The 16,902-nt window shown below is 39.1% G+C and overlaps 1 protein-coding gene across 5 annotated transcripts in view; it reads right to left on the bottom strand.

The window, feature by feature from the left end:
- Cd86 (CD86 molecule) overlaps nucleotides 1–16,902 on the bottom strand; it is a 128,538-nt gene that overhangs the window by 62,962 nt on the left and 48,674 nt on the right. For 3 of the 5 annotated variants that reach the window (XM_004873593.4, XM_087216137.1, XM_021251280.2), the window contains exons 5-6: nucleotides 14,562–14,627; nucleotides 14,244–14,387 (exon numbers count right to left, since the gene is read on the bottom strand). In XM_004873593.4, the coding sequence (XP_004873650.2) occupies nucleotides 14,244–14,387; nucleotides 14,562–14,627 (210 nt within the window). The remainder of the gene's footprint in view (nucleotides 1–14,243; nucleotides 14,388–14,561; nucleotides 14,628–16,902) is intronic. The other 2 variants (XM_087216134.1, XM_087216132.1) reach the window with 1 other exon arrangement.

Below are 16,902 nucleotides of genomic sequence, written 5' to 3'. Positions count from 1 at the left end.
AGGCTTCTGGGTAGGCGTGCCATGGCTCCCAGTCCCCAATTATTCACTTTAATAATTTTAATCCTTATTTACACTTTCAGCTTCTCACATTAGAGAAATTATTCAGTATTTACACATATGTGTCCTGTTTATTTCACTTAAGACTACCGCCTCAATATGCATGCATTTAGTTATGAATGTTTCTAGTTTCTCATTCTTTATGGCTGAGCAGTACTCCATTTTATTAAAAAACCACTTCTTTATCTAGTTTCCAGTTGATGGGCACTTGGGCTGTTTCCAAGCTTTAGCTATTACAAACTGTGCTGCTATAAATATGGGTGCACATATAACGCTGTGGTATGATTCTTTTAATTCTTTTGGGAAGATACACAGTAGGGGAATAGCTGGGTCAAGTGGGACCTCAAGTCCTAGTCCTTTGAGGTATCTCCATACTGATTTCCACAGTGGTTGGACCAGTCTGCACTTCCACCAATGGAGAAGAGTTTTCTCCCCACACTGTTGCCAGAATTTGTTATTGGTGGATTTCTTTTTTTTTTTTTTTTTTTTTGGTACCAGGGAGCAAACTCGGGTCCTTGTGCTTACTGGTTGATTTCTTGATAGCAGCCATACTTTCTGGGGTGACATGGAATCTCAGCATTGTTTTCATCTGCATCTCTCGAATGACAAGTGATGTTCAAAATTTTTTCATATGTTTATTTGCTGCTTTTACTTCTTTGCTTGAGAAATGTCTGTTCATTTCAGATTCCCATTTTTAAACTGGGTCTTTAAATCTGAGGGGTCTGATTTTTTTAGTTCTTTGTATATTCTAGATAGTAGTCCTTTGTCCGAAGTACAGCTGCTAAAATTTTTTTACCACATTGTAAGTTGTCTCTTAGCTCTGATGGTGGTTTCTCTGGCAGTGCAGAAGCTTTTTAATGAGATGTGATCCCAGTTGTTGATTCTTTGTGCTAGTTCCTGTGCTACTGAGGTTTTGTTCATAAAGTCTTTTCCTATGCCAGTGTCTTCAAGAGTTCTACCTAACTTATCTTCCAGCAAGTTTAGTGTTTCTGTATCAATATTTAGATCTTTAATCCACTTAGATCTTAGTTTAGTGCATGGTGATAGATATGGGTCTAGTTTTAATCTTTGGCATGTTGAAATCCAGTTTTTCCAACACCATTTTTCAAAACCACCAACACCAGGGTGGTTTGCTCCTTTGTCAAAGATGAGGTGGCTGAGTATGTCTGGGGCTGTTTCTGCATCTTTTAATCTATTCCACTGATCCTAGGATCTGTTTCTTTGCCAGTACCATGCTGTTTTATCACAGTAGCTTTGTAGTATAGTTTCAAGTTGGGGATCGTGATTCCCTCTGCCATGGCTCTGTTGCCTAGAATTGCTTTTGCTGTTCTAGGTCTCTTCTGGTTCCTAATGAATTTTTGGATTTTTTTTCTCTAGTTTTGTGAAATATATTGTTAGAATTTCAATTGGCATTGCATTAAATCTATATAGCAGTTTTGGAAGTATGGTCATTTTCACTATATTGGTTCTTCGTACCCAGGAACAAGGGATGTTTTTCCATTTTCTTATATCCTCTTCTATCTCTTTTTCAGAGGGCTATAGTTTTCAGTGTAGAGGTCTTTTGCTTCCTTTGTTAGATTGATTCTTAGATACTTCCTTTTTTGGGATGCTATTGTAAGAGGAATTGTTTCCCTAATTTCTCTCTCAGTGAGTCTGTTATTTGTGTATGAGAAGGCTATTCAGTTTTTAGTGTTAAACTTGTATCCAGCTACTCTACTGAATCTGTCAATTAAGTCTAGAAAAGTCTTTTGTCAGAGTTTTTTGGGTCTTCTATGTTGAGTGTCATATCGCCAGCAAGTGATGACAGTTTAACTTCTTCCTTTCCTATCTTTATTCCTTTTATGTCTTTCTCTTGTCCAATTGCTGTGGCTAATGTTTCCAGAACTATATTGAACAGGAGAGGTGATAGTGGGCATTCTTGTCTTGTTTCTGATTTTAGCATGAAAGTTTTCAGTTTTTTTTTTCTCTAAATTCTTTTATTGGTATATTGTAGGTATACAACACAATTACATTTCTCATTGGGAATTGTACCTTTACATAATGCATCTTGATTCTTATTTTTTCCCCATTTCTAGCCCTCCCTTCACCCCCTCCACCTTCCGTATTTACAAAGACTTTATTTCCATTTTTTCCATTTCTCATCATTTTTCCTTTCCCTTCTTTCCTTTCCCCTGCCCCTCCCACTACCCCTACCCCGTTGGACCTTTTCTTCCTATTTTGCATTATCGATTATTCATTCTATTCATTGGTACATTTTAGGTATACAATATAAAGACATTCATCATTGGAAATTTGCATCTTTACATAGTCTCTCTTGGTTCTTGTTTTTCACCCTTGCCCAGCCCTCCCTTCAACCCCTCCACTCCTCCCTATTTACAAAGATTTTGTTCCTATTTTTCCATTTTCTCATATTAATCCCATTCCCTTCTATCCTTTCCTCTAGCCCTCCCACTTCCTTCCCCATTGCCTCTTTTCTTCCTATTTCACATTACCTATTATACATTTAGTCCTTATTTACACTTTCAGTTTCTCACACCAGAGAAATTATTTGGAATTTATTCATGTGTGGCCTATTTATATCACTTAAGAGTATCGCCTCAAATGTGCATCCACTTAGCTATAAATGTCTCTAATTTCTCATTTTTTATGGCTGAGTAGTACTCCATTTTATTAAAAAACCACATTTTCTTTATTCAGTTTCCAGTTGATGGGGATTTGGGCTGTTGCCAAGTTTTAGCTATTACAAACTGTGCTGCTATGAACATGGGCGCACATATATCACTGTGGTATGATTCTTTTAATCTTTGGGGAAGATCCCCAGCAGTGGAATAGTGTGGTCAAATGGGACTTCCAGTCCTAGTTCTTTGAGGTATCTCCATACTGATTTCCACAATGCTTGCACCAGTCTACACACCCACCAGCAGTGGAGCAGGGTTCCTCTTTCCCCACAGCCCCACCAGCATTTGTTATTGGTTGATTTCATGATAGCAGCCATTCTTTCTGGAGTGAAGTGGAATCTCAGTGTTGTTTTCATTTGCATCACTCAAATGACCAGTGATGTTGAACATTTTTCCATGTATTTATTTGCTATTTCTACTTCTTTGTGTGAGAAATGTCTGTTCATTTCAGATGCCCATTTTTGGATTGGGTCTTTAAATTTGGGAGGTCTGATCTTTTTAAGTTCTTTATAGATTCGAGATAGTAGACCTTTGTCTGAGGAAGAGCAGGTGAAGATTTTTTCCCACATTGTGTGTTGTCTCTTCACACTGGTGGTGGTTTCTCTTGCTGTGCAGAAGACTTTTAATAAGAAGAGATCCCACTTGTTGATTGTTTGTGCTAGTTCACGGGCAACTGAGGTTTTGCTCATAAAATCTTTTCCTACACTGATGTCTTCAAGGGTTCTAGCTAACCTCTGTTCCAACTGTTTCAGAGTTTCTATTTTAATATTTAGATCTTTAATCCAGTTTGATTTTAGTTTAGTGCATGGTGAGAGATACAGGTCTAGTTTTAATCTTTGGCAACTTGAAACCCAATTTTTCCAGCACCATTTATTAAAGAGGCTATCTTTCCTCCAGTGAGGGTGTTTGGCTCCTTTATCGAACATGAGATGGCTAAGTGTGTCTGGCATTGTTTCTGCATCTTCTAATCTGTTCCACTGGTCCTCAGGTCTGTTTCTTTGCCAGTACCATACTGTTTTTATCACAGTAGCTTTGTAGTAGAGTTGCAGGTTGGGGATTGTGATACCCCCTGCCATGTCTTTGTTACCTAGAATTGCTTTTGCTATTCTGGGTCTCTTCTTGTTCCAAATGAATTTTTGGATTGTTTTCTCAAGGTCTGTGAAGTGTGCTGCTGGGATCTCAATTGGAATTGCATTAAATCTATATAGCAGTTTTGGAAGTATGGCCATTTTCACTATATTAATCCTTCCTACCCAGCAGGAGGGGATGTCTGTCCATTTTCTGATATCATCTTCAATCTCTCTTTTCACAGTGCTATAGTTTTCAGAGAAGAGGTCTTTGATTTCTTTCATTAAGTTGATTCCTAGGTATTTCAGTTTTTTTGGATGCTATTGTGAAAGGGATTATTTGCCCTATTTCTCTCTCACTGAGTCTGTCATTGGTGTAGAGGAAAGCTATTGATTTTTGTTTGTTGACCTTGTATTGAGCTACTCTACTGAATTTGGTTATTAAGTCTAGAAGAATTTTGGTGGAGTTCTTGGGGTCTCTATATAGAGTATCATGTCATCTGCAAATAATGACAACTTGACTTCTTCATTACCTATCTTTATTCCTTTTATTTCTTTCTCTTGTCTAATTGCCGTGGCTAATGTTTCCAGAACTACGTTGAACAAGAGTGGTGATAGTGGACATCCTTGTCTTGTTCCTGATTTGAGTGTGAAGGATTTCAGTTTTTAGCCATTAGTATGATATTGGCTGTTGGTTTTTCATAGATGGCTTCTATCAGTTTGAGGTAGAGACCATCTATTCCAAATTTTTGTAGGGTTTTTATCATAAATGCATGTTGGATTTTGTCAAATGCTTTTTCTGCATCTATGGAGATAATCATATGGTTTTTGTCCTTGGCTCTATTGATATAGTGTATTACATTGATTGCTTTGCATATATTGAAACATCCCTGAATCCCTGGGATGAATCCCACTTGATCAGGGTGTGTGATCTTCTTGATGATCTTCTGCATTCTGTTTGCCATTATCTTATTAAGGATTTTTGCATCTATGTTCATTAGTGAGAATGGCCTATAGTTCTCTTTTTCAGTTGGGTCTTTCTCTGATTTGGGGATTAAGGTGATGATTCCTTCCAGGAATGAATTCGGGAATATTGCTTCCCTTTCAATTTCATTGAAGAGTTTAAACAGCAGTGGCAGCAGTTCCTCTCTAAATGTCTTGTAGAATTCAGCAGTGAAGCCATCAGGGCTCGGGCTTTTCTTAGTTGATAAGTTTTTAATTACATTTTCAATTTCATTGGTTGATTTTGGGTTGTTCAGAATTTTTAGGTCTTCTTCGTTCAACTTTGGTAATTCATATGTATCTAGGAATCTGTCCATTTCTTCTGTGTTGTCCATCTTATTGGCGTATAGCTTCTGGAAATAGGTATTGATGATCCTCTGGATTTCTGCTGGGTCTGTTGTAACTTCACCCTTTTCATTCCTAATTGCATGGATTTGGGCCTTTTCTTTCTTTTTTCTGACAAGGTTGGCTAAAGGTTTGTCAATTTTATTGATTCTTTCGAAGAACCAACTCTTGGCTTCATTAATTTTTTGTATCATTCTCTTAGTCTTCCTTGCATTGATTTCTCCTCTGAAGTTTATAATTTCCTCCATTGTATGAGCTTTGGGGTTGTCCTGCTCTTCTTTTTCTAGAAGTTTTGAGGTTCAGCATCAGGTTGTTTAATTGGGCTCGTGCTGTTTTCCTAATATGTGTATTCACTGCTATGAATTTCCCTCATAAGACTGCTTTCATTGTGTCCCATATATTCCAATATGTTGTATTGTCATTGTCATTTAATTGAAGGAACTGTCTGATTTCTTCTTTAATTTCCTCTGTGACCCATTGGTTATTCAGAAGTGTGTTGTTCAATTTCCATGTGTTTATGAAAGTTTTTGAGTTTCTTTTGCTATGGATCTCCAATTTCATCACACTATGGTCTGATAATATGCAGTGGATAACTTGAATTCCTTTGCACTTACTTAAACATGTTCTATGCATGAGTATGTGGTCTATTTTGGAGAATGACCCATGTGCAGCTGAGAAGAATGTGTATTCTGATTTTGTGGGGTGGAAGACTCTGTAAACATCTGTTAAGTTCATTTGTTCAAGAGTTCAATTGAGTTCTAGTATTTCATTACTTATTTCTAGTCTAGTTGATCTATCTATTTGTGACAGTGGGGTGTTGAGGTCCCCCACTACAATTGTATTAGTGCATATATGACTTTTCATGTCCATTAGTATTTGTTTTATATAGTTGGGTGCACTAGTGTTTGGTGCCTAGACATTCATGATTGTCATCTCTTCCTCTTGGATTCTTCCCTTTACAAGGATGTAGTGTCATTCTTCGTCTCTCTTCATCATTGTTGTTTTGAAATCTACTTGATCTGCCAAGAGGATAGCTACTCCTGCTTTTTTTCAGGTTCTTGTCGCATGGGGTATTGTTTTCCACCCTTTAACTTTCAGTCTGTGAGTTTCCTTTTGAATTAAGTGTGTTTCTTGTATGCAGCATATTGTTGGATTTTGCTTCTTGACCCATTCTGCCAGTCTGTTTCTTTTGATTGGTGAATTGAGACCATTAACATTGATGGTTATAATTGAAACGTATTGACTTGTCATTGCCATGACTTTTTCTTTTTGTTGGGTTCTCCCCATTTACATTTAATTTCTTGTCATGCCAGATGGGTTCATTCTGCTTTGCTTCCTGGGGTTGTGATCCTCAATGTCTGTTCCTAGGATATTGTGTACAATTCTTTGGAGTGCTGGTTTGGTATTCACGAAGTTCCTAAGGTGCTCTTTGTCATGAAAGTATCTTATTTCTCCATCCATTTTGAAAGAGAGTTTTGCAGGGTACATCAATCTGGGTTGGAGGCTGTTTTCTTTTAGGGATTGGAATATGTCACTCCAAGCTCTTCTTGCCTTGATGGTTTGTGTTGAGAAGTCTGCTGTGATTCTGATGAGATTTCCTTTGTATGTGATTTGTTTCTTTTCTCTGACTGCTTGGAGAACTTTGTTCTTCTGTTGTGTTTCTGGAATCTTAACAATTATATGCCTATGTGTAGATTTTTTTGATCAAGGCTATTTGGAGTCCTATATGCCTCACTTATCTGTATGTCAAGCTCTTTTCCCCTGCTTGGGAAGTTTTCTGCCATTATTTCTGTGAAGAGATTTTTTATGTCATCTGCACTCTCTCCTGTTTCTTCATTGAGCCCAATCAGTCTTATGTTATTCTTCTTTGCATCATCTAGCAGCTGCTGGATTGATTTCTCATGTTCCCTTATAATTTTGAAGCTATTTTTCTTTTCCTGGTCACTAATTGCAATCTTATCTTGTATATCTGAAATTCTGTCCTCACATTGGCTCATTCTGCTGTGTAGACTTTCAATGGACTTTTTCATGTCCTGGAAATCTGTTTGCATCTGTTTTATGGATTCCATTTGTTTCTTATGTTGGGATTCCATCATGTTCCTGAGCTCCTCTCTAGACTTATTAATCATGTCTTGCACTAGGAGCACATTTTCTCCTGTTATCTGAGAAATCATTTCTGATTTCCTTTTTTCTAGATCCCCTTTTGTTGCCAGTTCAGTGGGTCCAAGTGGTTGAGTATCAGAGTGTTTCATCTCATTTCCTTTTGGGGTTGCTCTAGGTGATCTGGAAGTCTGGTTTTGAGACTTATTTATGTGTTTTCTCATTTCAACTGGGGTGGAGGGCTGTTAGCACCTGCATGGATTACCTCCTCTGAGCTGGGAGAGGTGGAGCAGGGGCTGGGAGCAGCAGTAGGGATGGTGACCCAAAAGCCCTTTCCTGTGGGCCGGGAGCAGCGGGAGGGATGGTGTCCGGGAAGCCCCTTCCTCTGGACCAGGAGCAGTGGCATGGTGGCTCAGAAGCCCCTACCTCTGGGCCGGGAGTGGTGAGAGGGATGGTGGCCTGGAAGCCCCTTCCTCTGGGCCAGGAGCAGCAGGACAGAAGGTGGCCCAAAAGCCCTTTCCTCTGGGCTGGGAGCAGCGGGAGGGATGGTGACTGAGAAGCCCCTTCCTCTCGACCAGGAGCAGTGGGACGGCAGCTCAGAAGCCCCTACCTCTGGGCCCGGAGCAGTGGGACTCAGTACCTTGGTCTGGTGGTCTGGTGTCCTCTGCGTCTTTGTAGTGTGGAACCAGGTGGCTGCCTGTCTGCAGTGGGGTGATGTGGCGTGTTCTGCGCATGACTGGGGACCTTGGTAGGGCGTGGGCAGACCTGCCTGTCTGCAGCAGAGTGATTCGGTGTCTTCCGGGTGACTCAGGACCTCGGTAGGGCATGCACAGACCTGCCTGTCTGCAGTGGGGTGATTTGGCATCTTCCGGGCAACCTTCAGGTTCTTGATTATCAGACTTTTCCACCTCATTTCCCCCAGAATTTACCTCTGGTACGGTGGAAGTCTGAGTTTGTGCCTTGCTTAAATGTCTTTTCATTTTTGGTTTTGGTACTGTCCTTGGTTTAATTCCTAGGTTTATTCTTCTAAATTGCTTATTGTAAGTATCTTTGTTGCTTATATTTAGAACCCTCATGGAATGCTTGCTTCTCAGAGGTGTCTTCCAGATATAGCTGGTCTTTAAGTTTTGAGTCTCTAATGACTCTGAGGCTCTCATTTTCATTATACCAGAAAGGAAAACTGATTAGATCAATCACAACACCTTATCCCAAGTGATAAAATCAACAGCACTGCAGCATCAAGTACATCTTAGAAAATCACAATTTGTGGTAGTTATTAATCTATCACCTTTAACTGTGTGAATTAAATCAAAATTGAGGACCAACTCAACATGTTTATACTGAATAAACTCTTCGATATAGTAACTTTACCTTTTGGGATGAGGAGTTAGAAGGAGTTGGGGAGGGAGGGATAGATAGGTAGAAGGATAGGGGAAGGTTAGCAGTGAGGCCAGAGGACACAGGCGAGAGAAGGTAAAAGAGAAGATAAGAAAAATAAAGAAGAAATCTGAATCAGGGCCAGGACAGGAACAAAAAGGGAGATGGAGAACAATGTGGGATAGCAAGAGAGTGAGTATGAGAGAGAAAGAAAAGAGAAAAGAGAGAAAAAAAAAGAAGAGAAAAATAAAAATTTGAAGAGTAGAAAAAAAATTAAAAATAACAGCAAAAAAATAATTTTGAAAATAACAAATAAATAAAAATGAAGGGCCTCCTTCAGGGTATGTCTCTGCTGTCACAATAGACAATGTGGGCAGCAGTGTGCAGATATAAGTCAATGAGTCTCAGCAAGCCAGTAGCAGACCCATGAGATTCAGGCAGATTTCTGTCTACAGGTCCCAAGTTGAGCTCCCTATCCTCCTGCAGGGGTGAGCTCTTCAATGTTTTACTGCAGGTTCCAGCTGCCCTTCCCCTGAAGATAGTCCAGGTTCTGATGGGAGGTGATGATTCCTCCAACTTACCAAGTACGGTGGTCTGGTGTGCCTTTATCGCGGAGATGCTCTTCACTTTTCCAGTGGGCTTCAGATTTCATCAAGGAGCCTGAGAGAGGCCCTCTTTCTGTTGTTCACTTCTGCTCTATCTTCTGGAGCTCAGGACAATGGCCTTTATGCCCTCCTGGGCCTTTGTAGTGTGGAACCAGATAGTGGCACAGCCAGGAGGCCAGAGATGTGGGGGTGGGGGGGTGCAGGGCGTGCTGCAGGTGCCCGTGAGCTAAGCTGGTCACGGTGTTTAATAGCTTTTTAATAGGCTTTTCTGCAAATGTGATTGTTATCTGCCAAAAAAGATAGATTTTCTTCTTCTTTTCCAGTCTGTATACCTCTCATTTCTTTTTAATGTCTTCTTTCACTAGCTAGGACCTCCAATACAGTGTTGGACAAAAGTACTGAGTGTCAACTACTTTGCATTTTCTCCAATCTTAGGTGGAAAGCAATCAGTCTTTTATCTTTAAATACAATGCTAATGAAGGCCTTTGTTAGATTGAGGAATTATCTTTGCATCCCTACTTTTATGAGAGTTTTTCTTTCTTTTTTAAAAATATGAATGGGTAGTAAATTTTCAGTACACACTGACATGATCATGAGTTTTCTTTCAGTTTCTTAATACAGTGAATTTTATTGCTTAATTTTTAAATGCTCAGCTTTCCTGTGTTTCTAGAATAAATAGTATTTAATCATGATGTAGGATATTTATAATTTACTGCTAGATTTTAGTTTCTATCTTGTTAAGAATTTTGGTATCTACATTCACAAAGGATGTTTGTTGTCTTCTTTTCTGGTTTTGGTATATGATCTCCCCCTATCTTCAAAGCAGCCTGGACACTGACTCTAGACAATAAGTGGGCAATCATAAGGCTCACTTCATCTTTTCCTTTCTCTTAAGACTACACTTTTCTACTACCCACTGTCCAATGTCTAATAACAGTTGTTTCAAGTGTTTTTCTAATTTATGGAAGAAGGATGATTTTTGTAGCAGATAATCCTTCTAGGAAAGAAGCAGAAGTCTATTTCTCCACACAATTTAAGACCTTTAACTGCTAGTAGAATGTCTCTTATTTCCTTATACCTTCATATAACCTTCATGCAGATACACCCTGCAGAGCCACATATTTAAGTGTGAATGGGGTTTTTTGGTGGTGCTTGGAATTGAATTAATGTGCATGCTTAGGCAAGTGTTAACCATCCAGTTAAACCACAGTCCTAAATTTTATCTTTGCACTCTGTGGCAGCTGTTCAGATATTTGAAGGCAGAATTTCTGTCCTCCTCAGACTTTTTCTCAGGTTAAGCACCCTTAGTTGTTTGATGCTGTGGACAGGATATATTTTGTCCCAGAAAGGTTTAGGTGCTGAAAGCTCAGTCCCAGTGTAGGAGTGTTGAAAGGTGGAATAACTTTTAAGGGGTGGGCCCTAGTGGAAGGTAATTAGCTCATGGAGGCACCACCCTGGAAGGATGCTTGAATAGGTTAGATTTTACAGAACTGGATTTATTGCCAAGAGAACAGCTTGTTATAAAGCCACGTAAGAGCAGGTTGTTATAAAGCTCCCAACACTTTATGCCCCATCCAGCCATGTGTTACCATCTGCTATGTTATGCAGCATGAGGCACTCACCAGGTATGGCTGCCAGAGTTTGGACTTTTCAGCCTCCAAAACCATGAGCCTAAATAAACTTTTCCTTATAAAGTGCAGTCTTGAGTACTTTGTTACAGCAACACAAAAGGAGCTAAAACACTTAAGCTATTTCTTATTAATGGAGCTCCCAGACGCCTTATAAATATGGTGAGATTCTTTTGTCATAGTTCTTTTTAAAAATAATGGTACTTATATCTGAATACAATATTTTAGATGTCTTTAGACCAACACAAAATAGATACATTATCCATTCAAACCCATGGCAAAATCAGTGCCAGTTCCAAGAAAAATAAAGTTCCTATTTAAAAATGAAAGCAGACAATGAAAAGGCACATACTATACTTTGGCATTTCAATACTTCAAATCTAGCATTTTGAAGGGCATATGTGATGAGATTACCAACTTTCAGTTTTTAAACTCTGTACAGTTTCTGTTTAAATGTTGGTTAAAATGATTTCTCTTAGAAAAGACACTTGGACTTTCAGAAATCATTACTGAGGAAACTGAGACTCTTCTAAGATTGTTCTAGGCAAGCAAGTTGTAAAAACTGTTTGGTTGCTTGAGCACTGATATATACAGATTTCTGTCACATAAGTCACAAATAGGTAAAGTGATAAGCTGTTGATTGGACAAAGACAATAATTAATATTTATAATTTCTCATTCTTTATTTGCTCTATTTGACAGAGGGAGGGAGAGAGGAAGGGAGGGAGCAAGGAAGGGAAGGAGAGAGAGAGAAGGAGAGATTAGAAACCAGGTAGAGTAACTATGGCATTTCTTTTCTATTCATCTAAATGCTCCAAACAAGGTAAATATGTATAGATAAGACAGAGAAAAACCATAATTAATGAACAAGCTATGGACAGCAGTTTTAATGACAGGTTAATTTGAGGGCTGTCACTTCTGAGAAAAGGATTAATGTCAGATTAGGAGGAAGTTCCATTTTTGGAGAAATTCCTACTGGTTATTCCTACTTGTATCTCTGTAGATGGATCACGACCTCTTCCACATCTGTTTGTTAGCAAAATTCAGTTCCTGGTGTTTGTGGAACTGAGATTCCCATTTCCTTGCTGGCTAGCTGTTGTTTAAAGGGCATTTCTGGCCTTTAGAAGTGATCCATATTCCTTGACTATGGCTTTCATTCTCCAAGTTCAAAGCCAACAATTTCCCCCATCTTCCAGCTCTCTAACCTGCTTGGGCAAAGCTCTGTAGCTCATTATGATAGATTGGATATACCTGGATAATGCAGGCTAATTTCAAACTCTCAAGATTGGGACCTTAATCGCCTATACAAAGTTCTTTTTGCCATATCAGATAATGTATTATAGGTCCTAGAGTATAGGAAGTAGAAATTTTGTGGGGGGGATCAATATCCTACTTGTCACATACCCAATGCCAGAATTATCCACAAAGCAAGGGGAGACAATGTGGAAGTTATATAGCTCAGATTTATAAAAATCTTTACCTATGTGGTCTGGTCATACATGGTACATGTCCTTCCCTTAAAGGATATCAAGGCTCCTTTCTTTGATCAAACACATTGACACACTTGACTGTCTGACAGTACAACTCTTTCTGACCAGTATTCTTCATTACATACAAGGAGAGTCATATATCTATTATTCTTTCTTGTTGTTTTCTGCCTTTTACCACTCATGGCCCAGTGTGACCATCTTGTATGTGTAAACATAGCCTCTTTAACCTTCTTCAATTTTCATCTTGCATAAACACACATTAGCACCCTTATGTGGTCTCCTAAATTTTTCAGATTGCCTCATGGAAAAAGAAACATTCTTACATTGTTACTCTCTTTTGCTGCATCCTTTCTTGTTTGTTTAATTGTAAGCTGATCAATTAAATGTGAAAGCAAATTTAGGAAATAGTTTATTCCTAAACCGAAAGTTGCTTCTGCATAATTGGTTAATTTTAAATGGCAATTGCTATCTCTCATCTTGAAGTTATTTTTGATGAGTCAAAAATGTTTCATCTCACATCAGGGCATTCAAAAGATACATCTGTACACCTTACTCTGTGCTCTGAATATTACTCTTTTTTTCATAGACCTCTCAGTACACTCCATATTTTGGCAGTTTGAATATCTCTGTCATATGCTTTTGATTAATTTATTAAAATTTGATAATTATTCCCCCAATTTCCTCTTTTGAAAGTACTGCAGGATGAAATGAATGAATATAATGTCATCCATCTATTTTCTAAATACATCTTAAAATCAGTACACTGAAATCTTAAATAAGATGTCGGCCAGAAGCATTATTCACCTTGTGTTTTCTATGATAAATAAGGTTACTGTAACTATTAGCATCAACCAAACTAATTACTACTGGAGGCAATTACTGAGATAAAGTAAAATATTATCTTAGTACCTCACCCAAACCAACCCAAGCCACAAATAGGCATGGGAGTGTTATAAGGTCAGGGACCAGTTTGGCCTCATTAAAACACCTTCATAGTAGAAGTCAGTAGGCAGATTTTTAGATACAGTACTGTTTACAGTAACAAAACTTTTGGAAAACCCAAGTGTTCAAAAAATAAGGTTGGTTAAGTAAGTAAATTAAAGTGTGTCTGCATAATGTAATATCTTGCAGCCCTTTAAAATGATGTTGTAGAAAGGTATTTATGCCACTGGAAATTGGCTTGCTATTTTTTAGTATGACAAAGTTAGAAACAGGTCATATGATTATTATATAGCTTATGAAAAATAGCCCTTATAATATTATCTCAATTATGGATAGTAACATATCTTTATATTCAGAAAAATCTGGAAGATATACACCAAAAATATTGTTTGCAAAATCATGTTTTTCTTACCAGTGGAATTATGATTGACTTTAATTTTTGGTATACTTGATAGTGTATATGCTCTATTGGTGATCAGTAAAAGTTAATATTGTTATTTCTAAATCAGTGGGGAACAATTTATCTAACTCATTTCACAGGAAATGAAGAACTTTAGAGATGGTAAGTCTTTGATCATCGGCAAACATTGTTACTGGGACACCATCAAGTCCATAATCTCCAACATTTAGAAATGTTTCCATCATTTTACTTTCTTGAATTGTCACAATAATTTCATGAAAGCGGGTGAGTAAAGCAAATAGTAATCAGCTTTGGCTAGAAACCAGAAGTACATTTGTAGAACTTAGATTGGAAATGAAAACTTTCTTAGGAGTCCAGGGCAACATTATTAGCTGCCAAGTCCTCTGTAGCCTCCAAACCCTGAGGAAAAACTGTTTCCTCTAACCACTTGCCGGCTTTAGTCTCGGCTCAGCCAATGAGCTCCAGAAAGCAGCTGATTCGGAGGAAGTGACTTCCAAGTGGCAATCTGCAGAGTGGATAATGACTCACTCACCACGTTTGTGAGAGACGACAGCCTGTTGCTTCTTCTTCTTCTTCCACAGAAAGCATCCCAGCCCACATCCAAAGATCACGGATATTAGAACTACAGCTATAATCCAGGAGGATTGATGTGTAGCAGGCAAATGATGACTAGGAACTGGAAATGACAAGTTTTCAATCAGCCATAAATTCACTTACAAAAATTTCATATTTGCTGCTGTTCTCTTTATTTACTTGCCAGCATCTCCCCCTTTGCTTTTGCTCCAGATAGGAGACCACAGAAAGTCCCAGTCTTAGGGCCTTAGTAGATAACTAAGAATCAAGCCAGTACCTCTGGCCAAATGCTTGGAATGAGCTGTCTTCCTTTTTCCAAGGTGGGTTTGATAATGATCTTGATCTGGAAGGAGAGAGTGAACTTGGCTATGATGCTGGAATCTGGGTAAAGTATTTTGCTAAGGGTCTGAATGTACAATCATTGGGACAGCACCCTGCTACCCCAGCCCTTGTGCAGTCAGTCCCCAAACCCTGACGTTTCCCTTGTAATGGTTCCTCCATCCATCAACATCTATAAATAAGGCTTTTTCACTTGGACAGATGGTATGGCCTCCTCACAGCCTCCCATATCCAGTTTGGCTTTGTTTGGTCTTATTTTCCCCTGAGGCCATAACAGGCTTTCTCAGCATGGCTTTCAGTATGTCTCAGTACTAGAAATCTTTGATATTTCCCTATACCCTGAGGAATCAGGATCAGAATTAGCTCCCTAGAGGTCAGGAGCTATATTCTTGCATGGAAATTCCCAAATTCCTGGGAAGTTTAAAATAAGTTTTGCGATGGAAAATTGAGTTGCTTACATTATAGACATTTTTGAGAGTAGTTCTGGTAGTCTTAAATTACAGAAAAAACAGGATCAGTTGATGCCCCTTTAGTTTAGCTACAATATGTAGATATATTCCCTGTTCCTGGGACAGTAAAGAAAGGAGTTTTTGATGTTGTGGCCATATTCAATGCCTTTTGAATATGTCCTAGTTTATCCTACTTGAGAATGTTTGGCATTCCCAGTACAAGAAGGTTACAGTTGTAATGTGGCAACTGCTATTTTTTGGCACTTCCAAAGATCTAGTTTTGCTCAGAGTCTAACCTATCCCTGATCAAGCCATAGACTAGGGACATCTTCCTGAAGCAGCTAGAGCTGAAACATTTCTGAAGCTGGTACTACCTGGGGAGGTTTTGGTAGCAGTTGAGAAGCAAGAGAACAGTGAGCCACAATGAAGCTACAGTGATGGTGACTGCAGGATCCCTGCAGAGTGCCCAAGGCATGTCAGGGGTGGTGATGCTTGTGGCTAAAAGAAGGTGCTGGACTTCAGGCATAGCTTAGAGAGGCTAAGAGATACTGCAGAAGAAACAACCAGGACAGGATAGGTAGTCCTACTCTTTACTGGACTCTCAGAGACTGAGCTGACTGAGTAGAAGGAAGTCAGTACGAGGAGAGGGTATGGGCCCAGTTGTAAAATTGGCATGTGTGGATAAGCTGTAGGGTCTCTTACTGAGAGTGCTTCTGTAGGCCAAATTATATCCAAAAAAGATGCCAGGAGAAAGGAGGCAGCAAAGACAGGGAGTGGAGCAAGAGGCTGAATGATGCCACTGGAGGGGACAAACCAAGGGCTAGAGAAGGCGCCAAGGTGAACAGAAAGCAGGTAGGGGCAGGGATCAGAAAAGCAGTGATAGAGGTGGTATAGTTGCAGTGTCTAAGAGGGAAGCTTGTAGTTATTGCTCTTAAGTGTGGCATCACAAATATAGATGAGACAAAGCTGAGATTTTAGAATGTCAGGCTCCTGTTAGTGAACATTGTTTAGTTTCAATTTTTCCTCCAGCTTCATGGGGTCCTACAGCCCATCATGCCATGACCATTTCTGCCTCTGAGTTTTTCTTTGCTACACCCAGTCTTATGTCAGATATGGCTGATCAATGAGGTCCTTTCGCCTGTTGACCCCTAAAGCTGTCTCAGACTTGTTTTGTGCAGGAAATCTCTGCAAACATGAGAGTCTGTCATCTGGAATTCCTTCCCCTCTTAGTAAACCCAATAATCTCTTTTATGGTATTAGGTTCCATTGTCTTTAGGAAACCTTCCCTGACCCTCAGAGATCTTGCCTGCCTCTGAATGCCCACAAAAGTGATTAATTTATTTTAAATTTAGTCACATATTTCCACAGAATATAATTTAGATTCTAATTCAACCTTTTTAAAAAATTCAGTTTTCTATTTGTGCATATCATGAAGTTCTGATTCTACTGGAAGATCTTTAAGAACAGAAGGGATCTCTTACACCTTTTAGCTTCTACCTCTGTAACCAGCAATATCTAGAATGGTTCTGTACTCCTAATAAATATTGCACAAATGCACACATGTATGCATTCTCTTTCTCTCTCTTTCCCGCTCCGCCCCCCTCTCTTTCTCTTTTAATCAATGGGAAGAATTCTAGACATGAAGAATCTTGTATTTTCTGACCAAAACTCCAGAATCACAGGTAGCCCAAAAAGTCTGGGTCAGTTTCAGGGTCAAGAGCATGATTCTTCAAGTACAGCACAGGCTCATAAACTCCTAGACTCTGCACCACCCAGATGCAGCAGGACCCTCCATTTGGATCCTTTCTACTAGCATCATAAAATGGCCTG

This window comes from Heterocephalus glaber, unplaced genomic scaffold, assembly GCF_053883595.1.
Source record: "Heterocephalus glaber isolate CG9 unplaced genomic scaffold, H.glaber_assembly_v1.0 deba00000122, whole genome shotgun sequence".
NCBI classification, from domain to species: domain Eukaryota; kingdom Metazoa; phylum Chordata; class Mammalia; order Rodentia; family Bathyergidae; genus Heterocephalus; species Heterocephalus glaber.
The sequence above is the reverse complement of the archived record's forward strand: the minus strand, read 5'-3'. Positions and strand labels throughout refer to the sequence as shown.